General features: G+C 44.4%; 1 protein-coding gene across 7 annotated transcripts in view; it reads left to right on the forward strand.

The window, feature by feature from the left end:
• The window catches only part of Farp1 (FERM, ARH/RhoGEF and pleckstrin domain protein 1), a 263,579-nt gene that overhangs the window by 197,196 nt on the left and 41,373 nt on the right, over positions 1–25,010 (forward strand). For all 7 annotated transcript variants that reach the window (XM_078016237.1, XM_078016241.1, XM_021729859.3 and 4 more), the window contains exons 7-13: positions 1,123–1,237; positions 2,097–2,244; positions 4,569–4,664; positions 12,971–13,134; positions 13,822–13,890; positions 15,187–15,262; positions 16,265–16,523. In XM_078016237.1, coding sequence (XP_077872363.1) covers positions 1,123–1,237; positions 2,097–2,244; positions 4,569–4,664; positions 12,971–13,134; positions 13,822–13,890; positions 15,187–15,262; positions 16,265–16,523 — 927 coding nt within the window. The remainder of the gene's footprint in view (positions 1–1,122; positions 1,238–2,096; positions 2,245–4,568; positions 4,665–12,970; positions 13,135–13,821; positions 13,891–15,186; positions 15,263–16,264; positions 16,524–25,010) is intronic.

Genomic DNA, 25,010 nt, shown 5'->3' on the forward strand with positions numbered 1-25,010 from the left:
TGCTACAGGCGCACCTGTTACTTAAAGTTCCATGTTGTAAATTTGCCCATTCTGACAATTTTTTTAAATATTTCTTTTTTTTAGTTGTAGTTGGGCACAATACTTTTTAATTTTATTTATTTATTTATTTATTATGTGGTGCTAAAGATCAAACCCAGGGCCTCTCATGTGCTAGGCGAGTGCTCTGCCGCTGAGCCCCAGCCCCAGCCCCCATTCCATCAATTTTGAGGACTAAGTTGAGGTTGTATGAGACAATGAATTGTGTTTGTTATGGATGAAAAATCTGTAAGGCTTTGCAATCTGACCCATTATCTCTGACAACAGGAATACAAGAAGTGTAATAAACTCTAAAAAGAAATTTTTTTTGAGGAAACATTAGATTTCTACTCTTACACCCCATTTATAGTTCTCCTTACTCCCCAGGATAAAGGATTTGAGTTAATAATTGTTTTATATATGAGTTTCAAACGTTGATTTTGCCAAGTCCCGAAACTCCAGGGCCTGTTTAGAATCATACACGCTCTTCCGCATAACAGAATTGATTGCCAAGAAGGGAAGTGACCCCCAGAGGTGGGGGGGAGAAGAAAGGAGAAATTGCTCTGTAGAACACTGGGATACCTGTGCTTCCCGACAATTAATTGAATATTTCAAAAAAGATGGTACAGGGAGGATTTTTGAATGTTCCCAACACAAAGAAATGATGTATGTTGAGATGATAAATATGCCAGTCACCTTGATCTGATCTTTGCACATAGTGTACATGGACCAAAAGGCCCACACTGTACCCCATCAATATGTACAATTTTTGTGTCAATTAAAAAAATGTATACTAAAATAATACAAAAGATACCAGGTACACATGTGGGTATAGGGATGGGTGATTCTAAGTCCTCTTTCCACCTGTCAGTGGTGAGAAGGAGTGTGGCTGTCTTCTTAGGCTGCCACAACTGCTGACTACGCCTCGCGTCCCCACCTCTGACGTTCATCCTGAGCTCGTCCCCCCAGCTGCTCCCTGGTATTGTCTGTTAGCTCTGGCTTGCAGCTGGGCGATTCAGCAGACTGTGAAGTGCTCGTCCTACATGGTCTCTCTCTCTCTTTTTCTTTCTTCCTGTTTCTTTTTAGCCGAGATTGGGGATTTTGATGAAGCATTGGACAGAGAGCACTTAGCAAAAAACAAGTACATACCTCAGCAAGATGCGCTAGAAGACAAAATCGTGGAATTTCACCACAACCACATGTGAGTCCCGTGCATGGCTTCCTCTGTCCTTGGAGCTCCCTGCCTCCCAGAAAGAAGGAATTGCAGAAAAGTCAGGGCCACCACTGTCAAGGCAACCGATGACAGTGGCAGCGTGTCTCTCATGGCGTGGGTGTGTGCACAAACAACACACAAATCCTGGGGAAAAGATCGCAGAGGCCGAGTGCCATGCAGGTCACCCCTTAATTAAGACAGGGGCTCGAGGCCCTGGCTGGTTTTCCTGTGAGACCTGAGTAAGTCTGTGACATTTGAGGGCATCCTAGGCATTGGAATAAAAGAGTGTTAGACCCCAGGACCAGCTGGTTTTCTTCATGACAGGAAATTGGGAGGTGGGGAAGTAGGCAGAATGTAAGAATATATAAAAATCGAGAACCCTTGTAATGTCTCCATTTTTTGCTTGTTTCTTTGTTGCTTTTTCCTTGGATTAGTCGTTCTCTGGGCTTTTTCTTATTGCACCAAAATAGGCATTTGAGCCCGGTGACAGTAGGAGACCGTGTTGCCTTGAACCATGCCTGTGAGTTGAGATTATTTGCAAGCAACTAGAAGCTTGTTTAACACCATGATCTTTTATGCGACCTTGGAGGAAACTCTTTGAGTCTCCAAAAAGCTGTCCGAGTGCGAAACAGACTTTTGGAGCTTTGTTCCCCAGGCAATAGAGCTTCTGTCCTAGCTGTGAGGCTTGGTTTCTGGCCAATGGGAGACTGGGTGTCATCTGATCGCCCAGCCCCACTTTCTGCCATGAAGCACCTTTTATTTCCCCCGAGAAGCTGCTTAATCTCAAGTGAATATGCCCAGGGAGAGGAGAGCTCCTGACCTTCCTCTGTCCTTTTTCTTTTGTCAGTGGACAAACACCAGCAGAGTCCGATTTCCAGCTCCTGGAGGTGGCCCGTCGACTGGAGATGTACGGGATCCGGTTGCACCCGGCCAAGGACAGGGAAGGCACTAAGATCAACTTGGCCGTGGCCAACACGGGAATCCTAGTGTTTCAGGTGAGAGGGTTGAGTACACAGCTGTCTCCCTTCCAGAGAGGGGGAGGAGCGCGGGCCTGCCCCCCTGGTACATGGGGGTGACCTCTGACCGCTGTTTTCTAGAGAACTGGAAAAGGTAACCTCATCTCATGTTTCTGCTCTCCAGGGACCTGATTTCTAGATTCTTTTTCATTCTCCCTTGTGCTGGTTGAGAAATCCATATTGTAGGCTTCTTTAGGTTTATTGATCTTGTAGGGTTGCAGAAACCTGTCTGTCTAGAGACCCGTGCTTAGAACATAGTACACTGGAATCTCAATTTAGACCCCAGAATTAGCACTTTTTCCCATGAGGAAAGGATATTTGTTATAGTGACTTTTTTTTTTTAACCCACTTTGGGTTTAGGAAGCTTAATTAGGACTTCAAATATACCTAACTTACAATGTGTAATGTGTACTTTTGAGATGGGGTAGTCTTATAAGTTCATAAAAACCATATCCTTGCACTGTAGTCATTTTGCAGGGGGAAAAGAAAAACCACTGTACTTGAAATCTTACCTGTGTTTTATCTAACGATTCTCTGCTCTCTAAAATGTGTGCTCTTAATCATCCAGCTATTGGACCATTGTATTGATCTGTGCTTTTCTCTTAATAGCTTCATTAAAGTGTTATTGACTCACCTGCACATATTTAAAGTGAGCAGTTTGGTAGATTCCTTCTGTATATAGGTTCAACACCACCCCTGCATGAGTGCCTTTTCTGTTACATGAAATGCTTGAGGCTGGATAACATAAAGAGATTTATTTAGCTTTTCATTTGGGAGGTGAAGAATCCAAACAGCATTGCGTTGGTCCTGGGAATGGGCCCCCTTGGCCATATCACCTCATGGTGGATGACATCACAGGGGCAGGATCACATGTGAGAGGCAGAGATCACATCGCCAGACAGGAAGCCAAAGCCGCAAGGTCCCTGGAGAACTACATTTATCCTTCCCAAGACCATGCCCTAAGGACCTCCCATATCGGTGCTGCCCTGGGGACAAAGTCAGGGCACAGCAAACACACAGCAACCCTCCAGATGTTTCCATAGTACATTGGTTTGAAACACCAGCAGGTAATCTGTGTTTGGTTTTAAATGTGTATGCAGAAGGCCTCTGCCTTTCTTGTGAATGGGCTCACATTTCACTCAGTTTTGAAGTTGCAACTGTCTGCTTGACCTAAAGCCCTTCATGACCTAAAGCTCAGCTGGTTTTTACTTACGTTTCCCTTGGTATTTTATTAAAGTTACAGCAGTTCTCTGCTAATGCATCAGAAGTTTATGACAGGTGCTAATTTTTACACCCTGGAATCACATCCCAGGAAAAGCGGGGTTTCCCATCTAGTGATAGGGAGCGACAGGTTCTGAGGGCAAGGTGGCATTTGCAGAGGTAGTGGTTCCTAACAGTTTCTGACCTGCCTAAATGATCCCTGAGCATCGATTAAGAAATGTGGTTTCATTACCACCATTAAATTCCAAAATCACTGTCCTTAAACATGTCTCAAAATCGTAAGAAGGGAAAGAAGAGTTCCACAATTGGATCACTTTGCTTCCATAGTGTTTGATACAATCTAGATATTGAGAATTGCTGGATAATTTAATTATGGACAAAGGCTGTGCCTCAGGATTAATCTTGCCAGTACCTGAATGCTTCCTTCCTACCACTTGGAGTAGATGGGACGGATGTGGATGGGAGCTCAAGAGGAACCCTAATGTCGGTGGAGTCAGGGTTGGGGGGATGTTTGTATCTGGCAGCTCCCCCTTGTCTGCCATATCTCCCCTGACCAGAGCCACCTGGGTTGCCGCCCGGAAGACACCCTCAGGCCTCCTCCGCCCCCAGGGGAGGAAGATTGGTGAGCAGGAACCTGGACCGTAGCTACCAAGTGGTTTAGGCAAATTAGAATATATTCACTTGCAGTTTCCACGTCTATAAAACAAAGATAAGTCCATCTTGCTGGGTTTCATAGGACGCTTGATAAGATAAGGTGAGCACAGCCCTAGGACAGCCCTGGCACTCCACAGTGACAGCTGCTAGTTATTGTGGCGGTTGTCACGGTTTCATTTTTATTTATCTTTTTTATTTATCTTTTTATCATTACCTTGACCAGCTCCTTCTCTCCCTGGAGGCAGACCTAGTTGGAGAGCTCCTATAATCAGTAGGAAATAATGATCCTGGGTGGCATCATCCGATAGCCACACGCCGCGAACCCACAGCGAGAGGCCTCTTTCCTGGGCAGTCTGATGTCAGCCCTGCCTTCGGCCCCGCGTGCTCGTCACGCGTGTCCTGGCTCACGCGCTGCTCTTTCTTCTTAGGGTTTCACCAAGATCAATGCCTTCAACTGGGCCAAGGTGCGGAAGCTGAGCTTCAAGAGGAAGCGCTTTCTGGTCAAGCTCCGTCCAGATGCGAATGTAAGTGGCTCAGAGGTGAGAGGGGGCCAGCGGGGCCATGGCTGGAGCCAGGGCCTGAGTCTGCACTCAGCCGGCCTACCCTGAAGCCTTGGCCAGCTGCTGCCCAGGTGCTTTGGTAAAGAAACTTAAATATATAGGTGTGTGTGTGTGTCTGTGTGTGTGTATGTATATATATATATATGCACACCCACACACGTTTATTTATTTATATTTATATAAATATGCTTTTAAAAATATATATGTATTTATACATACATATTTTTTAAATATTTATTTATTTGTTTGTTTATTTATTTATTTATTTTGTGCTGGGAGGCATGGACCACCACACCCAACTTATAAGGAACTCTTGGGTGGCTGTACAGATAGCCATGCCAAAGTCCTCCATGATTCTACTGTTCACAGTGTGCAGAGCTAGGTTCGGGGAGGTACAGATGTGCCCCTGGAGAGAGGGTCGTTTCCCTGTACAATCCAGGTAGCCGCCTCCTAACTAACAACCAGCGCTATGCTCCACTGTGTGTCAGCTCCTACCCAGCTTCCAGACCCAGCGAGCATCCCATAGTGTAGGCATTGCCCTGCAATAATACCCCAGAAGAGGTCTCCACTCCCCACTCCCCCCTACAGAGCCCCCTCCTTCCCACAGGCCACGCCAGGCCAGGGTCGGGAAAGGGAGGACAGCCGCTTCTTCATCTGCCTGAAACAACCGTGGAGCAGATAAGATGATACATCCCTCATGTCTGTCCCTACCCAGGGCTTAAGAGTCCTTCCTCTGGAAGAAGATGGCCAACGGCCGTCTAGGCTTATGGCCTATGGACTAGGTTTGTGGCTTATGGACGGGCAGGCTTGCGAGGCCTGACTGGTGAGCAGGCATCCACTGTGGATGGTTCTCTGGGGGAAAATGCTCTTTGAGTTCCAGAAAGCTTCAGAACCACAGCACATGTTGCCTGTAAGCTGGGTCTGCCTAAAGCCACGAGATCCCCCAAAGTAGCTGAAACTGCTGGGAATGGGAAGGACTGCGGTCCATTTTGTTTATGTAACATGGCCGCTGTAATTGGTAGTGTTCAATGTGGAATAGAAAATTACCATATTTTCTTTCTAGAATCAAAGAACACAAATTTTTCAGCTGAGAGTAATACTGTTGTACTCTAAAAAAACATAGTTTCATTTCCTGTTTATTTCCTGGGGTTGCCTGGAGGCTGGAGTTGTATGCTTTTTGAGTTGACCTTTTTAGTTACCCATGACAGTAGAATATATTTTGATGTATCATACATACATGGAATATAGCTTCCCACTCTTGTGGTACTACATAATGTTGAGTTACATTGGTCGTGTATTCATATATGAACATAAGAAAGTTCATTTTACTGTCTTTCCTATACACTTCCCCATTTCCCCCTGTGAAATCTGGTGAACTTCCACTCTTCCCTCCCTGCCCCCCATTATGAGTGAGCATCCACGTATCAGAGAGAACATTCAGTGTTTGGTTTTTTGGGATTCGCTTATTTCACTTAGCATGATGGTCTCCAGTTCCATCTGTTTACCGACAAATGCCATAATTTCATTCTTTATGGCTGAGTAATATTTCATTGTATATATGTACCACATTTTCTTTATCCCATTCATCTGTTGAAGGGCACCTGGGTGGTTCCATAGCTTAACTATTGTAAATTTGTAAATTGAGCTGCTATAAACATTGATGTGGCCTATCACTATAGTTTGCTGATTTTAAGTCCTTTGGGTATATGCTAAGGAGTAGGATAACTGGGACAAATGGTGGTTCCATTCCAAGTTTTCTGAGGAATCTCCATACTGTTTTCCAAAGTGGTTGTGCCAATTTGTGGTCCCACCAGCAATATATGATTTTAACTTTTTCCCAACATCCTCACCAACATTTACTGTTACTTGTATTCTTGGTAATTGCCATTCTGACTGGAGTGAGATGGAATCTCAGTGTGTGGTTTTTTTTTTTTGTTTTTTTTTTAAGTTGTCAATGGACCTTTATTCTTTTTTAAATCTTTTTGTTTATTTTTTTTTAAATGTGTAAGGATTGAACCTAGGGCCTCACACTTTCAAGGCAAGCGCTCTACCACTGAGCCACAGCCCCGCCCTCTCGGTGTAGTTTTAATTTGCACTTTCCTAATTGTGCTCCAGATGTCGAACATTTTTTCATAGATTTTTTTAACCATTTGTATTTCTTCTATCAACTGTCGAGTTATTGATTGGGTTATTTGGTTTTTTGGTGTTAAGTTTTTGAGTTCTTTATATATCCTGGAGATTCATGCTCTATCTGAGGTGCAGGTGGCAAAGATTTTCTCCCCTTCTGTAGGATCTTTCTTCACATTCTTGATTGTTCCTTTGTTTTGAAGAGGCTTTTTAGTTTGACACCGTCCCAGTTATTGATTCTCGATTTTACCTCTTGCACTTTAGGAGTCTTGTGGAGGAATGTGGTTCCTAAGCCGACATGATGGAGAGTTGGGCCTACATTTTCTTCTAGTAGGAGCAGCATCTCTGGCCATTTTGACAATACTTACTCTGTCTATCCAAGAACATGGGGGATCTTTTCATCTTCTAGGTCTTTGATCCATTTTGAATTGAATTTTGTGCAAAGTGAAAGATAGGGTTCTAATTTCATTTTGCTACATATGGATTTCTGGTTTTCCCAGCATCATTTGTTGAAGAGGCTAAAATTTCCTCCAGTGTATGTTTATGGTGCCTTTGTCTAGTGTGAGATGGCTGTATTTATGGGAGTTTGTCTCTGTGTCTTCTCTTCAGTGCCGTTGGTCTACATGTCGTGTGTTGGTGCCCATACCATGCCATTTTTGCTACTGTAGCTCTGTAGTATAATTTAAGGTCTGGTATAGGGGTGCCTCCTGCTTCACTTTGCTCACTGAGGATTGCTTTGGCTCTTCTGGGCCTCTTATTTTTCCAAATGAATTTCATGACTGCCTTTTTCCATTTCTGTAAAGAACATCATTGGAACCTTAACAGGGATTGCATTACATCTATGTAGTGCTTTTGGTAGTGTGGCCACTTTGGCAATACTAATTCTGCCTACCCAAGAACATGGGGGATGTTTCCATCTTCTAAGGTTTTCTTCGATTTTTTTCTTTAGAGTTCTATTGTTTTCATCATAGAGGTCTTTTACCTCTTTTGTTAGAGGCTATTATGAATGAGATAGTTTTCCTAATTTCTCTTTCAGTTGATTGATCACTGATGTATAGTAATGCAATTGATTTATGGGTGTTAATTTTATATCCTTCTACTTTGCTGAATTTGTTTATGAGTTTTAGACATTTTCTTTTTATTTTTTTTTTTTTGTGTGTGTGTGTATGTGTGTGGTGCTGGGGATTGAACACATGGCCTTGTGCATGTGAGGCAAGCACTCTACCAACTGAGCTATATGCCTAGCCCTAATACTATGTTTTCTAGTGGAATTTTTGAGTCTTCTAAATATAGAATCAAGTTGTTGGATAATAGAGATAGTTTGAGTTCTTCTTTTCCGATTCATATCCCTTGAATTTCTTTCTTCTAATTGCTCTGGCTAGAGTTTTCAGGACTGTTTTGAATAGAAGTGGTGAAAGAGGGCATCCCTATCTTGTTCCAGTTTTTAAAAGGAATGCTTTCAGTTTTCTCCATTTAGAATGATGTTGGCCTTGGGTTTAGTGTATTTATAGCTTTTACAGTGTTAAGGTGTGTTCCTACTATCCCTAGTTTTTCCAGTGTTCTGAATATGAATGAATGCTCTGTATTTTATCAAATGTTTCTTCTGCTTCTATTGAGATAATCATGTGATTCTTTAAGTCAACTGATGTGATGAATTAACGTTTATTGATTTCTATAGGTTGAACTATCCTTGCATCCCTGGATGAACCCACTTGATCATGGTGCACTATCTTTTTAATACGTTTTTGTATGCTATTTGTCAATATTTTATTACGAATTTTTACATTTACGTTATCGGATATATTGGTCTGAAATTTTCTTTCCTTGATGGATTCATACAGTGAGTTTAAAAGGGTTCTCTCTTTTTCTATTTCAATGAATAATTTCAGGAAGATTGGGTTAGTTCTTTTTGAAGGTCTGGTAGAACTTGGCTGAGAATCCATCTGGTCCCAGGCTTTTCTTTCTTGGTAGGCTTTTGATGGCATCTTCCATTTCTTTGCTTGAGATCAATCATCTGTGTAAATTTTCCGTGTCCTCCTGATTCCATGTGGGTAGGTCATATATCTAGAAATTTGTTGATATCTTAAAATTTTTCTATTTTATTAGAGTATAAATTTTCAAAATAGTTTCTTTTTTTAATATTTTTATTTACATTTTAGTTTTCGGCAGACACAACATCTTTGTTTGTATGTGGTGCTGAGGATCGAACCCGGGCCTCACCCATGCCAGGCGAGCGCACTGCCGCTTGAGCCACATCCCCAGCCCCAAAATAGTTTCTGATTATCATTTGTATTCCAGTAGTGTCCCTTGTGGTATTTTCTTTTTCATTGATAATTTTAGTAATTCGAGTTTTCTCTTTCTTTTTATTAGCTTAGCTAATGGTTCATCAATTTTATTTATTTTTCAAAGAACCAACTTTCTGTTTTGTCAATTTTGAAGGATTGTTACTTTTGTTTCAATTTTATTGATTTCAGCTCTGATTTTAATTATTCCCTATCTTCTACTGCTTTTGATGTTGATTTGTTCTTTTTTAAGGGCTTTAAGATGTAATATTAGGTTATTTATTTGTTGGCTTTCTATTCTTTTAATGAATGAGCTCAATGCAATGAACTTTCTTTTTAGCACTGCCTAAATAGTATCCCAGAGATTTTCATATGTTGTATCCCTATTCTCATTTACCTCTAAGAATTTTTTTACTTCATCCCTGATTTCTTCTGCTATCCATTGGTCATTCAGTAGCATATTATTTAGTCTTCAGGTGTTACAGTAGCTTCTATTTTTAATTTTATTATTGATGTCTAAGTTCATTTCATTATGGTCTGCTGGAATGCAAAATATTACCTCTTTTTTGTTTTTTGGTATTTGCTAAGAGTTGCTCTGTGGCCTAAGACGTGGTCTATTTTAGAGAAGGATCCATGTGCTGCTGATATGGAAGTATATTCAATCATTGATAAATGAAATATTCTATATATGTCTGTTAAGTCTAAATTATTAATTATAGTTTTTAGTTCTCTAGCTTCTTTATTTAGTTTTTGTTTGGAGGATCTACCCAGTGGTGAGAGAAATGTGTTAAAGTCATTAAGTATTATTGTGTTGTGGTCTATTTGAGTCTTGAAATTAAGAAGGGTTTGTTTGATATATATATAGGTGCTCCATTGTTTGGGGAATAATATTTACAATTGTGGTTTCTTCTTGACATATAATTCCCTTAAGCAGTATGAAATGTCCTTCTTTATCCCTTCTGATATTTTTTGGATATATATATATGTATAGTTCCAAGACCTCCTAGCTTTGAGGATCTGGATTGAGAAATCTGAATTGGTTTCCCTTTAATTATGACTTGTCATTTTTCTCTAGCAGCCTTTAAAACTTTATTCTTATTCTGTACACATTTTCATGCTAATGGATCTATTGTAATTTTGTATATTTGGGATCTTGTAAGCCTCCTGTATCTGATTTTTCATTTCATTCTTTGGTTTGAGAAATTATCTGATACTATTTCATTGAAAAGATTGTGCATTCCTTTAGTTTGTATCTCTGACCCTTCATCTATCCCAATAAAACTTAAATTTGCTCTTTTCAGGTTATCCCATATTTCTTGGAAGTTCTGTTCATGGTCTCTTTACATCTTTTCTTCATGGTCAATTTTGTTTGCAAGATTATATGTTTCGTATATGTAGTTTCATTGCCTGAAACTCTGTCCTTCAAGTAGTCTAGTCTATTGCTGATGCTTTCCATTAAGTTTTTAATTTGGTTTATTGATTCTTTCATTTCAAGGATTTCTGCTACATTTTTTCCCCAGAATCTATTTTTATTGAAGTGATCTTTTGCTTCCTGTATTTTCTCTCTGATATCGCTCCTTAAATTGTCTTTTGCCTCATAGATTAGTTTAATTATGACATTCTAAACTCCTACTCTGACATTTCTTCCACTCTGGTGGCAATGCATTCTATTTTTGAAGTATGTTAGTTTGTTTGGGTCAATTTGTTCCCTTGATTTTTCGTGTTTGTGTGTCTCCCCATTGAAGAGTATGGATGTGAGGCAGTAGAGTTTCTACCCCAGAGACTTATAGAGTCCCTGAAGATTTCCAGTACCTCACCTTTTAAGGGAAGACAAATAATAACAACTACCAATGCAAACAGTATACAGCATTAAACCAAATTGTCCCTGCTATGACATCTACAATGTTGTCACAACAAACAGAAATGATATGATCAGTTATTGCCTGTGATAAAAACAGTAAGTTTGCAAAACAGTAACTTTACAATTTCAAATGGTGGACATGGAGAGAACAGAAGTGATGTAGGATGTGATAATTATGAGGGAGGAGAAAAGAGGAAAAGAGTAAAATTAAAGGAAGAGTGAAAAGGGGAACAATAGATTGTCTTAGCAGGAGAAAAGAAAGAGATTCAAGAGAAACAGGCAAGTGAGAGAAAAAATATATAGTAATAATTTTAAAAATTTAAAAAAGAGTATACAAAACAAAACTGAAATATACTAATTAAACTTCCTAGTCCTCGAAAACTTATCCATGAAAAATATGGTTTCAAAAATGAAGATGAGAGAAGAAAAAAATATGAATAGTATAAATGTCCATGACCCATTAAGGCCACAATTAAGCAGAGAAGAGAAAAAAAAATCTCGGAAAAGAATCGTTTCCTTTGGAGTTCCAAAGATTCTCAGCCTCCCTTCTCAGCAGTTAGGTAGGGTTGCCTGGAGTATGATGCTTGCTCCACCCTCCGAGTGGGTGTGCTGGGTAAGAGATGACCTGTAGGTGGAACCCCTGGAGGGGGTTAGGTTTAGATTAACTCCCGGCTCTTCACTGGATGCCAGTTGGTCTGGAGGTCCTACATCCACACACTTCCAAAGCCCAGCAATTGCCAGTGCACGCTGGAAGACTGCTCCCAGGATCTCCCCTGAGTGCCACTCAGGTGGTGGAGGAACCAATGCTAGTCCACTCCATCACCTGCGGACCTCAAGGTTCCTGGTCCTGGGTTCCGTCTCCAAACTCAATCTCTCCTGCCCCTGCCCTTTCAAATTCCCAGCCAGGCGCATCCCTCCCAGCCAGTCCTGCAAGCAGCCGGATTAGAGGAGGAGGGGGAGAGACCAGTGGGTTTCTGTGACCACTGACCCCTGTATAAACCTCTCTCCATGTTTGATTTCTCCTGGTCACTTAGGTACGCTCTATGTCGGTGGGTTGGCCAGGCCTGTATTTGAGGCCAGACTTGGGTTTCCCAGGACTCGGCTCCCTCAGCTGCAGGTCCCAGTGCTGTAGATGCAGAACGGTTCCTTCCTCTGTCCTCTACACCAGTTTCTTTCCTACTCGGGCTATTTGCCTTGTGGTTTAGCTGGGCAGCGTCTTTGATCTCTAAACTCTCCGTACCCAGCCACACCTCAGTCCCCCTTAAAATCCTGGTTCCTTTAATCCCCTTATCATCCCTCCTCTGTGCCCATGGAGGGACCTCTCTGGTTGGTGTCTCCAGCCATGGTAGTGGCTATGACGCTAGAGATTTCTTCCTCATGTTATTATATCCAACATCCTAAGTCCTCAATCTATTTTGAGTGTCCAGTATTAAATTCCAGTAAGGTACCCCACCTCTTTTTTCTTCATCCACTTGAGAAGCTGCCTGTCTGCTCTCTTGGTTTTACTCCACAGAGCAGCCAGGAAAGTGGCCTGCCCTGTTCCACCATCCTGAAACCTCTGTGTGTGCTGCTTAGTAGAAAATGACTCGAGATAAAATCAATGTTAATAGGAACCATGAGGAAGAAAGCAGGAGGAAGACTGGTGTTTTAGTCATTTTAAAGAGGCAAAAGAGGAATTTTTAAAGAAGAAAATGTAAGCCAAGTGATTGCGGTTTGTTTATGGATTCTGTCAAAGCAGGGCACCATTTCTGCTCAGTCAGTGCCGCTGGTTTGTGTTGGTTCCTAAAAGGAATTCTGTGGGGAAGAAGATGATAGAAACGTGACTACCTCTTGTCCTTGGAACAACTATATTTGAATGAGTCTTTGAATTAATGATCTTGCTGCAATAAAATGCACAATTGAAAATTTATTGGACAAATTCGTTCCTATTCCTTTACTCGTGTTTCAACAGAATGACTGTGAACAATGGGGAAAACCAAAGCTCTATTTTGTTCTTTCAGAGCTCATACCAGGACACCTTGGAATTCCTAATGGCCAGTCGGGATTTTTGCAAGTCCTTTTGGAAAATCTGTGTGGAACATCACGCCTTTTTTAGACTTTTCGAAGAGCCCAAACCAAAGCCAAAGCCTGTTTTCTTTAGTCGAGGGTCATCATTTCGCTTCAGGTAATAGCGCCACTTCACACCTGCTCGTGTGCCGTGGGAGTGTGACTGAGACGTTTCCTAAGACCTGTCACAGCTGTTGTGACATAGAGCAAGGAGTTAGGAGGAACACTTCCTGGGCTGCAGGAGCTGTGGTTGATGGGGGCCTGGGCTTGGTTCAGAGCGTCATCCTTAGAGAGCCATGTGGCAGTTACCCAGACCCAGTAAACACATAATTCTCTAACCCAGAAACAATTTCCTTTCTCTGTAGCAGCAAAGTATCTTATTTACATTTAGAACACTATGTAGACTTGCCCATCTTTGGTTCACACTTGAGTTCTTAACAAGTATCTGAGCGTCTACCATGTGTTGAATCCTGTTGGAGCCAGTGGAAGTCCAACAGTGGACCGCACTGTCCCCCCTCCTGTCATGATCTGTCTGGGGATGGTCGCTTCATAGCCAAACACACTCATTAGTGGGTTAAGCTAATGGAAGGCCTTGTCCATTATGCGTAAGAGAACTGTCGAGAGAGTGACTGGACTCAGCAGCTCAGGTTCTCTTCGGGATTGCTCTACTCCTGGCCGGCACAGGCACCTGCGTTTCCCCCAGTTAGGGAAGGCGGGGAAGCAGAGATGGCGGAGCTCTGTGTGTATGTATTTAAATGAGATCACCTTGGTGTCTTTCCCTTTCCTTCCATGGTCTGCATTTTAGCGGTCGGACTCAGAAGCAGGTTCTCGACTATGTTAAGGAAGGAGGACACAAAAAAGTGCAGTTTGAAAGGTAAGAGGAGCTCTGATGCCGGTCCATACTCATCAGGCAACAGTCTGTTACTCCTGAGCGTTTCCTCGCGAGGCTTGGGGTTGGGTAGTTTCACGATTCCTGCCCCACGGTTACCCTCAGCAAGTTTGGTATGAGAGGAGCATTTTTTGACCCTGGGCACACACTCCAGAGTAAGGTGAAATGAGAAGAATATGATGACCATGAGGAAGATGGGGTGACCTGCTGAGGGCGGGGTCAGCAGACCAAAATTATCCTGTAAAATTGCCTTCAGGCTATGTGCATAAGGTGGGAGCTCCACCTTAATGAACTTCATGTTGGGCTCCATCCCCGGGACACCTCATTATTATGTGCCTATGTTCCCAAACCTGAAGAAATCTAATTATGCATCCCACTTTTTAAACAGTGTCCCGTTTTTAAGATCCATCTGAAGTGTCCTATAGTATTATCGTGTTTGTTTTCATTCCTTGTTGATAAGACATTCGAGTTATTTCAGTGTTGTGTTTTGATTTTGCTGAAACAAACCTCATGCCAATCTCTGATGGTTTTTCATGTCCTTTATCCAGAAATGTCATGCGCAGGAAGGAGGGTTTTGCCTGCATATCTGGAGATAACGAACCCCTGTAATTTTCTTGAACAAGTAGCAATTTATATTTTGAGGACCACATAAGAGTTGGCCCCATTCACTCTTGTCGTACAAACATCCAAATGTGGCTGTTCCACAGGATATATTCATACCGTTTCCTGAATCTGAGTACCTGAAAATTTTTCCTGATGCTTCTTCAGTGGGAGTAGGGACCCAGGTGAACCAGGGAGGGGAAAAGATAGAGCCTTTAAGTCCCTTCTTTCTACTTCCAAGTCTATAATTCATGTAGCCCTTTGTCCCTAAGAGACTAAGTTGATAGCGGTGATATCCTCTACTATAGAACGAATGTAGAAATTAGTTCTACATAATACCCAAATTGATTTCCTGTTGTTAGACCTCGGCTCGCAATTCAGAGCCTCCGAGGCCCAGTGGTTCTTCTAGCCTTGAGTCGTCCCCAGTGAGCGGAGGTGCCTGTCTGTCAGGCCGGCTGCAGCTGCACAGGGATGGCAGAACGTCCTCAGAGTGTGCCTTCCCCAGGGCCACGTAGGTGTTGGAGAAACAGGACCAAGTGAGGGTTTCCAAGTCCCGCTCCTACAAGCGGCTTGGATTTCCTTATCAAGAGAGGACCTGGTGCTGCTTCAGTGGAAGGCCTTTCTGTTTTATTTAAAAACAAAATTCTTCTAATGTTAGCTGTCTCCTGTGATCTCTCCCAGAAAACACAGCAAGATTCATTCCATCCGGAGCCTTGCTACGCAGCCCACAGAACCAAATTCAGAAGTGCCAAAACAGGTCAGTGATCTTTCTAACTGATCACCGAATTCCTCCGCCGAGCTCTGGGCCTGGCAGAGTGCTTTCTAGTCCTTTGTCCCTTGGGGTGTTACAAATGGGAATATGGTTGTGCACTGCCTCTGACCAGCAGAGGCTTTGTGCTCTGTGGGCACAGCAGGAGTGGGGCCTATTTTTGGCTGACTGTCCATGTCTAGGCCTCTGGAAAGCTCTCTCTATTGGCCTGAACTCGGAGACAGAGACAGGCACAGACGCTATAGAGCTGAGCCCTCCTGCCCGCTGGGTGGGTCACCTGCGTGAAGAGGTAGGGCCCTCTTTGCTGCCAAGTGGTGCCAGGGTTGGGGGCCTCAGCCGGCTCAGAGCTGGGCAGCAAGCTCCCAGGACTCGTGTTACAGGGCAGTGACCACACTGGCACCAGAAGACGTTCTTGCTCTTGCGCGGAGGGTGGCGGGAGCTCATTTTCCCCGGAGTTGGCCTCTGGGTACATTTTCAGGGTTTTCTCTTGAAGAGAATAAGACCTTTGTTGAGAAGGAATGTGCAGGAGGTCTCACTGTGCCAGTCCAAAGAGAGCGCTCAACCTGCCTGGCCCCTGGGAGGTGTAGCCGAGAGGACATGGTGTTCCTGAGGGACGTGCGGGGGGTCCAGGACGGGCTTTCCTTCTGTCCCTACCCACCCTTGCTTCAGAAGCTTCTCGTGGGCTGGAAGGGCTTTTCCACAGAAACCCAGTCTGACATCGTGGGTCCTAGACAGCAGGGACAGTGACCAAGTGCTGCTGGGACCCGGCCTCAGCTTCCCTTCCCTGAAAGAACCTTCCAGGTCACGAGGCCCCTCCAAGTACCTGCCCCTCATCAGAGCATGGTGGAGCCCTGGGGAGGGCCAGGCAGGCTCTGCGTGGCAGACCTTCCAGCCCTGGAGCCGAGGAGCGGGTATAGACGGTGACTTCTATTCCTGTAGCTCCGGACTAACGGTCCCCCTTCCTCTTCCTGTCCCTTCCCCCCCCCCCAGTCTCCGCAGAGCACCAGCCTTACATTCGGAGAAGGTGCCGACTCCCCCGGTGGCCGGAGCTGCCAGCAAGGAAAGGAACTGAAAGTGTCCACCCCAGAGTCAGGGCCACACCAAAGCCCCGCTCTGAAGAAGAGCCCCGCGGGGGGGAGCAAGCCGGCAGACAGAGCCACCAAGGCGCCACCCGAGGAAGAGGAGGAGGAGGAGGGCGTCAAGGAGCGCGTCCAGCAGAGTAAACCTCAGCCCCCGCAGCCGAGCACAGGTCCAGCATCCCGGGCTGCCAGAGGCAGCAGCACTTCCATCCCTTTCATTGACTGCAGTGATGTAGATAGTGAATCCGACCTCCTCAGAGAACACGCGTCCCAGTCACGGTCCCAAACAAATGACAACTATGAGGGTGATTTGACCAGCGGAGTTTATCTGCTCTCCAGGGATGAGAGGCCTTCAGAGGCTAGGCGCAGGGCTTCCCCTCCCTCTGCCAAGTCCTCCCGGCCTCCGTCCAGGCAGTTCCTGGATGACGATTCCGCAGACATAACCTTTGACCTCAGTGGGAGTCCTGGACTCCCGAGACATAGCTCCCTGATAGACGAAATGTTCAGGGCCTCAACGGGTCCCAGCCCCCTGGCCGCCCAACTGTCCCCCGGCAGCAGAAGTTCAAGTCCAGATATGAGCTGGGACAGAACCGGGTCCCAGGGCTATGTTTCTGAAAACGGACATGAGCTTAGAGAGAGAGACGCGGGAGAAGACGCTCTCCCCAAGAGGGGTCCTTGGGAGGAAAACTGTTCCCCCGCCCTGCAGCGGCCATACTTACGGAACCTCCCCAGTAGGTACAACAAGTCAGAGACAGATCCGCTCATCCTCAGCCAGGTGGCGTCTGCCGCAGAGGACGGGGACAGGCTTGATGACCACCCAAAGGGAGGCACAGCCCACCCGGCCCCCGCTGAAGCTAGAATGCTGGCCAACGGTGCACCTCTCAGGGGTCCCCCCTCCAAGGTGCCCCTCGTGCGGTCAGTGCACACCAGTGGCGTGGGGGGCCAGCTGGCACCCTTGCACATGACGGAGGGCCCCACCAGCAGTGAGACTGAATCCAGCGATTCGGACTCTGCTCTGGTGAGCTCCCTGGGCCAGCCCCTCGTGTTTGGCCGCCCCGCAGTTCTGAGCTCTTCTTCTGTGCGGAGAAGTCAGATGGCCTCGGGTGGGCTGCCTCCAAGTGAGGAGAAGGAGGAGGAGGAGGAGGAGTGAGGATGCTAGAAGGCAAGTGGCCAGCTTTGGTTAGCGGGGGTCATGAGTCCAGGGTTGCAACAGAGATGATCCATTCTAGTGACTTTCTAATTTCTAGACAACATTTGTTAGAGGAAGTTTTGGGCAGGCACAGGTTTGGACAGGCATACGACTTCTAAAATCTTTTTAAGAAAGACAAAACTTCACACAAGTGGCTTATTTCCAGACGAGGTGGACGGTGTCCTCGTGACAAGGTGCCAGGAGCTTGTGTGTCTTACTGGTTGAAGGCTAGGAGGAAATACTTGGTGACGGATCTGGTAACGTGCGTAGTGTGTTATATTTATATGGCAGTTTTCCGTGTGTTCAGCTCTGTGTGCAGATCCCCCTCCTGTTGGTTGAGTGTCTGAAGTGTTTTTGAGGTCACAGGAAAGGCACTGGCTACCTCTCTCTTCCCTTTTGTAAAAGGAAGGCTGCTTTTCTCTGCTTCATAAAATGAGGAGTGGACAAAATTCAAGGCCCAGTGTCCAGAGTGGATTGCTAATTGAGATTGTGTCCGTGAGATTTTAGTCAAGAATAATGAATATTTTCATGGGAAGAATGTGGGGTTGTCTCTGCTTTCTAGGCTTCATATGAAATGCTCTAAAGGTATCATCAGATCCCTTTGAATCCTGACCAACTTGGAATTGCTGGTTTGGTTTGGGCTTGTATTGGCAGGTCAAATTGCTGGTTAGGTTGTAAGAGGTCTTCGTTCTGGCTCTCAGAATCCGTCGGTGAAACAGAAATGCCACCGAGAAGTGACGAGGGGAAAGTCACGCCTCCCCATGGGCTCCAGGTCTCCAGGGGGTCAGCCAGCTAGATGTGTGCCTGTCAATCACACGCAGCCCAGAGAGACCACTCTCCAGCATCGCTGCCCTGAGTTGGTTTCCATGCACGTTCTTATGAACAGGGTCTTCTCCTGGGAACAGTGACACTGGATGTTTCTTTGGGCAGGAACAAAAAGTGTTGAGTAGCAAGAGTTGACGTTTTCTAAGCCTTGCTCCCCTCTGTCAGACACCCTCAACCAGCATTCCCCCGCTGTAGATCAGGGAGCCTGGTTTTAACGCACACTGTGTGTCTGCATTAGCTGCACACCTGAGCCACGTAAGTCAGTGATGCCTGGCCCTGACCCTCGCCATTGTGACCTATTGGTCCAGGTTCCAGCTTGGGCTCCCCAGATGCTTCTACTGGACAAGCCAGGGTCACTTCTCAACCAGAGCTGATTGCCTTGTAGAATCTATCAGAACACATTTGAAAGTTTTAGCTAATTTTTTTTGCTTGCTTGCATAGTAAGAAAAGCATTATAAATGAAATTCTTTTTTTTTTTAATGCCTGTTATTTGTGTTTTCAGTCTTTGGGACAGTTTAAATCATAGAATAAGATTTTTAGATACAAAGTAACTGCAAAATTATGGAAAAGAGTTGTAACCATGATACATCTCTGATGTGCCATCCTTCCAGCGGCCTTACAGAACTCATCCTGTGGCCTCTTCGTAGGGGAGGAACTAGGCATATTTATGAAACAGAGTAGAATTTGGCAGCAGCCTAGAACAAACAGACGTATCAATCACCTTGTGGTTCATGAATGATCCTCTGTCCACATGAATGTCAAGAGGTCTGTTTTAAAGATTTTGATGACTTAATCCAATTTTATGCAAATATTCTAATTTCATTTTTCTAATCATTTGATTCAGTGCATGATTGATGAATCAAACTGATGATTGAATAGTTTTTGAAAGTTGTTCATTGAAGTAGTCTATTTACATCTTGCTTTAGACTTTTATATTCAACAGAATCACAGAATTTTAAAACTAGAAGGAGACCTTAGAAATCATCTAGGCAAACCTTCTTTTTTGGATGAGAAAACTGATCTGATGAAGTTAAGTGGTTTCACATAATAATATAGCTATCACACAACTGAGCTGAAACTAGACCTTGGTCGCTAGATTTCGACATTTTACTCCGAGTGATATACTGGTGCATAGGACTTTTTAGAATCTGTATTTTAATTTTGGAGAATCTTGTATGGTTTAATAATTAAAATCAGATGTGACCATTAGGAATCACATCAACTTGAGTTAGGCAGTTACGGGCCATAATAGGTAGAAAGAATTGCTTTTCGAATTGTGGGGTTTTACAGTTAATACACATTTTTATGTATTGTATTTAGACTTAGAAAAAGACATCAATTCCCATTATGAAAGCTTCCTCAAATGTGAGTTGAGCAGAGTCGAGTTTGGGATCATACTGTTTAACTGTGAAGGTGATTTTGTTCAAATGAATTTTATTTTTACCTCTAATTATATAGCAGTCTGATGATGAAATGTGAGTGAGCACTACTTATTAACTTATAATGCAAGTAGAACACAAGTCATCAAATGTAAACATGCTCCAGCAGCTGTTGTGTTATGCTTTTTCCTACAGAAGCAATTTTATGTAAAGGGTTTTGAAAGCAGTCAGTCATGCCTGGTGTCCTGTTTTATAGTGAGGAGCATTTCTGATTTTAGAGTTGCACATGGGCTCTTCTCTTACTGGTCTTGTACCAGCCAAGCAACTCAGTTTCTGCTTCCTGGCCAGTATTTACTTAAGCATCAATCCTGGTGTAATTAATAGTGCTTAAAACAATGCGGGTAGCTGGCTACCATAGTGCACACCTGTAATCCGAGCAGCTCAAGAGGCGGAGACCAGAGGATGGCAAGTTGAAAGCCAGTCTCAACAAATTAGTGAGGCCCTAAGCAACTTAGTGAGATCCTGTCTCAAAATAAAAATTTTTAAAAAGGCCTGGGGCTGTGGCTCAGTGGTTAAGTGCCCCCGGGTTCAATCTCTGATACCCAAAACAATAACCACCCAGTGGGGGTATCCTTTGTTTCAAGGCCATATCCTGATATGCTGAGAGTATTCACTCAGGAAGATTCCAGAGCACTGAGGAGGGGAGGCCAGAGGTGATTAGAGGCTGGGTCAGGTCATTCGGGTTCCCAGAGGGTTTCCTAAGACCTGTCGACTGATCTTTCCAATAGCTGTCGCACAGGTCACCAGGATCAACGAGGACCCCAGGCCTTCAGACACAGGCAGCTCTCTGCTGCTCTGTGACAGATCTCAAAGGCCATGGATGGAAAACAAACGCGACGTAGAAACAGATCTTGAAGCCACCCCTGGCTATACAACAGGCCTCCTGGCTTTAATGTCTTTTGTTAGATATGATTTCAAAATATGTAAATTATAGACCCTTTTGTGGTTGCTTTGGCTGTTGCTTGTTAAGGGCAGACTTTAAAAGGCAAGAAATTCTTTTAGCATGAAGAAATGCACTTAATGAGTTCCAGAAACTTGAAATGAATTGCCTCAGCCCTCTAATAGTCATCTGGATGCCATCGATGGCATTTTATTAGACAGGCATTTAATTAGAGGAAGTCTGTGGGCCAGATTCTTCCCTCCACGTGGGATTCATCTTTGGGAATTTCTCACAGATTTATCTCACCAAGTTGCTCCACGTGGCCTGCACTTAAAATGTGAATGATAACAACTTTTCTTCTCAAGAACTTCTTTGAAGATTCAAACCAAGTAATGCTTAAAAGTCAGGTTTGCAAAATGAAATGAGGGCACCAGCCCCTCAGTTTCCACTGAGCACGTGTGGTCCAGTCTGTCCTGAAGCTGCATTGGGTATTAGACCTGGCACCCTTTCTCACCGTGTTGTCAGGCAGTTTCTAAAGGAGGAAAGTCTAGATATTCAACTGTGATTTTACATGTTGGTAGAATCGTTCTGAATGTTCGTAGAGATCCCTTTTTCATATGTAGAAACGGTGGTCAACATGCTTGTAACCAATTTTTTTTTAATTGAAAATATTATCTCACATTTTAACATAGAACTGTAGCTGTCAACCAGGGAGCCATGGGGTTCCAAGTAGATTGAGCTTAAAACCAAGAAATTAGGAGACCCTTAACCATCAGGTTTACTTTGTCTTATTTGCTTCGAATTCAATCACTTGGCTTTGCCTGGGCCCTTATTCTGATTAGCTAGACTTTCAAGACCTCTCTCAGTCTCATTCCCAAAAAGGGCTCCCTTTTTTCTGGACCCCTCTCTTGTGCACATGCATAACTCCTCTGGTAGTCATGAGGTAACCGTCCGAGAGTGGCCTTCATTTTGGTTCATGGCATCAGTCTGTCCTACTGCACCTAAATTTTGTCAAGGGAATTACAAAAGAGTCTTGGTAGGCAATCGTTATTTGAACCTTAGGCAAACATTTTTTTAAATAATCCATTGCTGGTGGCTCTTTGAGTTTTATAGTCAAAGTTTTTGGCCAAACCCATAAGAAAGGAAAAATGTGGAGGAAAAAAATAAAAGAACATTTGGAAGGAAAGGTAGAATGAATTTTAGGATCCATGAGTGATTAAAGAAATTTACTCTGGTGACAGCAAAGAATTGATTGGCACAATTTTTTTCTGTTAATTTAATTCCATCTATTTCGGTATGATTGGCTTTAAGTCAGGGAAATGGGGTCTCCAGGGAACACTTGTGCATACCTCAAATACCAGCTGCTGGTGTTTAAACCAGAGTCCTGACTCCTAGACCAAAATTAGCATGGCCCTTGACGTTAACAGTTTTCTTTCATTTAAAAAAAAAAAAAAGGATAAAAAAAGATCATCAAAAGCAAAACGATCTCCATGATGGATTGGACATGGAGTTGGCCTAGAGTCACCGACAACAAAGATTAACAGTGTCCCAGTTGCCACCCATTCATTGGATGTCTACCTGAGCAGGGCACCTGTTTCCTTGTAACCTGGAGAGAGGTTTCCAAGCGTTTCCCCTGTGGACAAACGCTGTAATGTAGAGTTGTATATCATATCCTTTGGCGTGGGGAGAGTTTTGTTTTCAAAAGAGATCTTCATAAAATAAATAGCACCTTACTCCCAGAAAACTGTAGATGAAACCTTCCACACAGGAGCTTGTTTTTTTTTCTCATGAAAGCTAGTAAACGCCTCAGTGGAAGCTAAGAAAGAGCCAGAAAATCCTTTCCTGACAGCTTTCAAAATTGCAGAGACTCTGATTTGCTCAGGATAACTGCAGCACGGATTGACTGATGGCATGGCCATCGAAGCATACCCGGAAAGGGAGCCCGAGGTGTCGAGGCCTCTGGCCTTGGATTATGATTTCCAGTGGACATCAGCTCATTTGCTTCTTAGTGAGGACCCTGGGTCAGGTTACTCTGCTGTGCCTTGGGGGAGGCAGGAGGAATCAAAACCAGTGGTGGACATGGGGCACCTGATCGATTGCAAGCTGGTCCGATAGGCTCACTCTGCAGAGCTAGTGTTGCTTCTGTGACCAGGGACAATGGCACTGGAGGACGTGGGAGTGTGCTGATAGAGCTCAGTGCTGTGATTGCAGAACATGCAAAATGCAAAGTCCACAGACTAAGGAGTGAGCCAGGACCACCGGGTGTGGGTGGCCGAGAGGGGACTCTGAGGTCGTCAGTCTGCTTGATTAGGGATCAGAGCTGCTAGTTGGCTTGAGAATAGGAAAGAGCATCAGGGTCATTTAGGAGCCTGTGGTAGAGTGGCAACCTGTCATTACTCACAGACAAGCTTTTCTGGCTCACGAAACCGAGCTGACAACTCTTTTCTCCTGGGCTTCCAAGTCCCTTTGTAAGGAACAAAGAGTTTGCCACTCTGCCTGCAGGGACTTAGAGAAAGGCCAAAGACAGGTCTTCCGGCTCTCTCCAGAAGCACCTCGAGTGGCTGGCGGATTGAATCCCTCGCTCTTACCCCTTCCTGCTTGGAAGGTTTCTGTGGAGCCTCACTAACCCAGTCTCACCAGCTTGGCCTCTGCTATTAACCCGATTCCCTCCTGTTCCTCTGTGTTAATACTGAATCACTACTTAATACTGTAGGTGATGTGTTTTATTAAAAATTTCTAATACACCAAATTAATTTTCAAATAGAAAAGGCTGGGAACTTCATTCTCATTTTTGTCATTTGTTTAATAAATTCGAGGAACATTTTCTGTTGCTCCATTGTGCGCAGTGTTTTGTTGGCATGGACCTATCGGGCGGGGAAAAAGCTTTGTTTCCAGCATTCCACCTTTATCCTGGAGCATGGCGCGTCCCCTGTCCCCTGCATTGTTGGAGCACTGTCTGATGTCTTTCTGTTGTTGTTTAACACAACCGCAGCCCGGTTTGTATGGTAACAGCATTTCCTCCAGGACGCAGTGATCCTGTCCGCTCAACAGCTCGCTGTCTCACGGGACATCCCAGGGTCCTCCCAGGTGGGCCGTGTTTCACTAAGGGGGGGAGGAAGGAGATGAAGATGTGAATTTTCTGGCACTTTATACTGTGGGCAGTGCTTGATGGAAGGCCGGTGCAGGTGAACAGGATCATTGTAGCTGGGGGAAAGAGCTCATGGAAACAGAGCGCATCTGTGCCGGCAGCTTACATAGGGAGCTCAGACAGCTGACCAAGAGATGGGCCTCCGCATCCTGAATGAGAACATCGATTTAAGTGGGGATAGGGAACTTCACCTAGCCACGTGTGGTGTTGCACACCTGTAACCCTAGCAACTTTGGGAGGCTGAGGCAGGAGGATCTTAAATTCAAGGCCAGCCTCAGCAACTTAGGCCCTCAGCAACTTACCAAGACCCTGTCTTAAAAATAAAAAGGGCTAGGGATGGGGCTCAGTGGCAAAACACCCATGGGTAAAATCTCCAAAAAGAAAAGAAAAAGAAAATTTCACCTAGACTGTATCTATCAGAATTTAGCCATGAGTTTGTTTTGGTGGGAGATAGAGAACTGCTCCCCCGCCCCCCCCCCCCCGCCACGCACACACAGCGCTCAGCCCCAGTTGGCTTCTTGGGGCCAGTAGCTATTTCACCTTCTGATGAGTACCCAAGATGTACGCTCCCACAGATGCTGTCTGCTTCTATTTTCTCTCCACTGCATACAAGTGCAGAACCTCAATAAAGCATGGATTTCTACCACCACCAAGATTTCTGGCTTTTCCAGTAACCATGGGCTTGGTGGCTCTTTAAGCATGGAACCCCAAACTCATGTAACAGTGTGTGCACGCTATTAATGTCTCTCGTTAACCTAAACTGAAGAGGCTTTCACTTGTTCTATCAGGTGTCTTGCTGTAAGAACTGTCCATTGTAACTGTTCTTTCCCACTGATGGCTGAAGTTTTGTCCCGAGCACAAGATGGTATTTCTCATTGCTACGAAGCACCACGTTCCCCAACCCAAACACCTCACCGCCACCCGACCACCACCATCTTCAATCAGGAGGATTCTCCTTTCCTTCTTTCCCATCTGCAAGAACGAGCTTGTGGTTGTTCCCTGCCATTTCTCCATTAGTGACGTCTGTCTCTTTATTTTCCCCACACCTCGCCTCCCGGTTGCTTTTCTGAATTGCTTGATGATGAGCCGTGGAGTGGATGCTTAGCGGCCTATAAAAACTTTTCTTAAAGGAACTGGGTCTGAGAAGCACATACACATGACCCTGGACAGCCTAAG

This window comes from Ictidomys tridecemlineatus, chromosome 6 (genome assembly GCF_052094955.1).
Source record: "Ictidomys tridecemlineatus isolate mIctTri1 chromosome 6, mIctTri1.hap1, whole genome shotgun sequence".
Taxonomy (NCBI): domain Eukaryota; kingdom Metazoa; phylum Chordata; class Mammalia; order Rodentia; family Sciuridae; genus Ictidomys; species Ictidomys tridecemlineatus.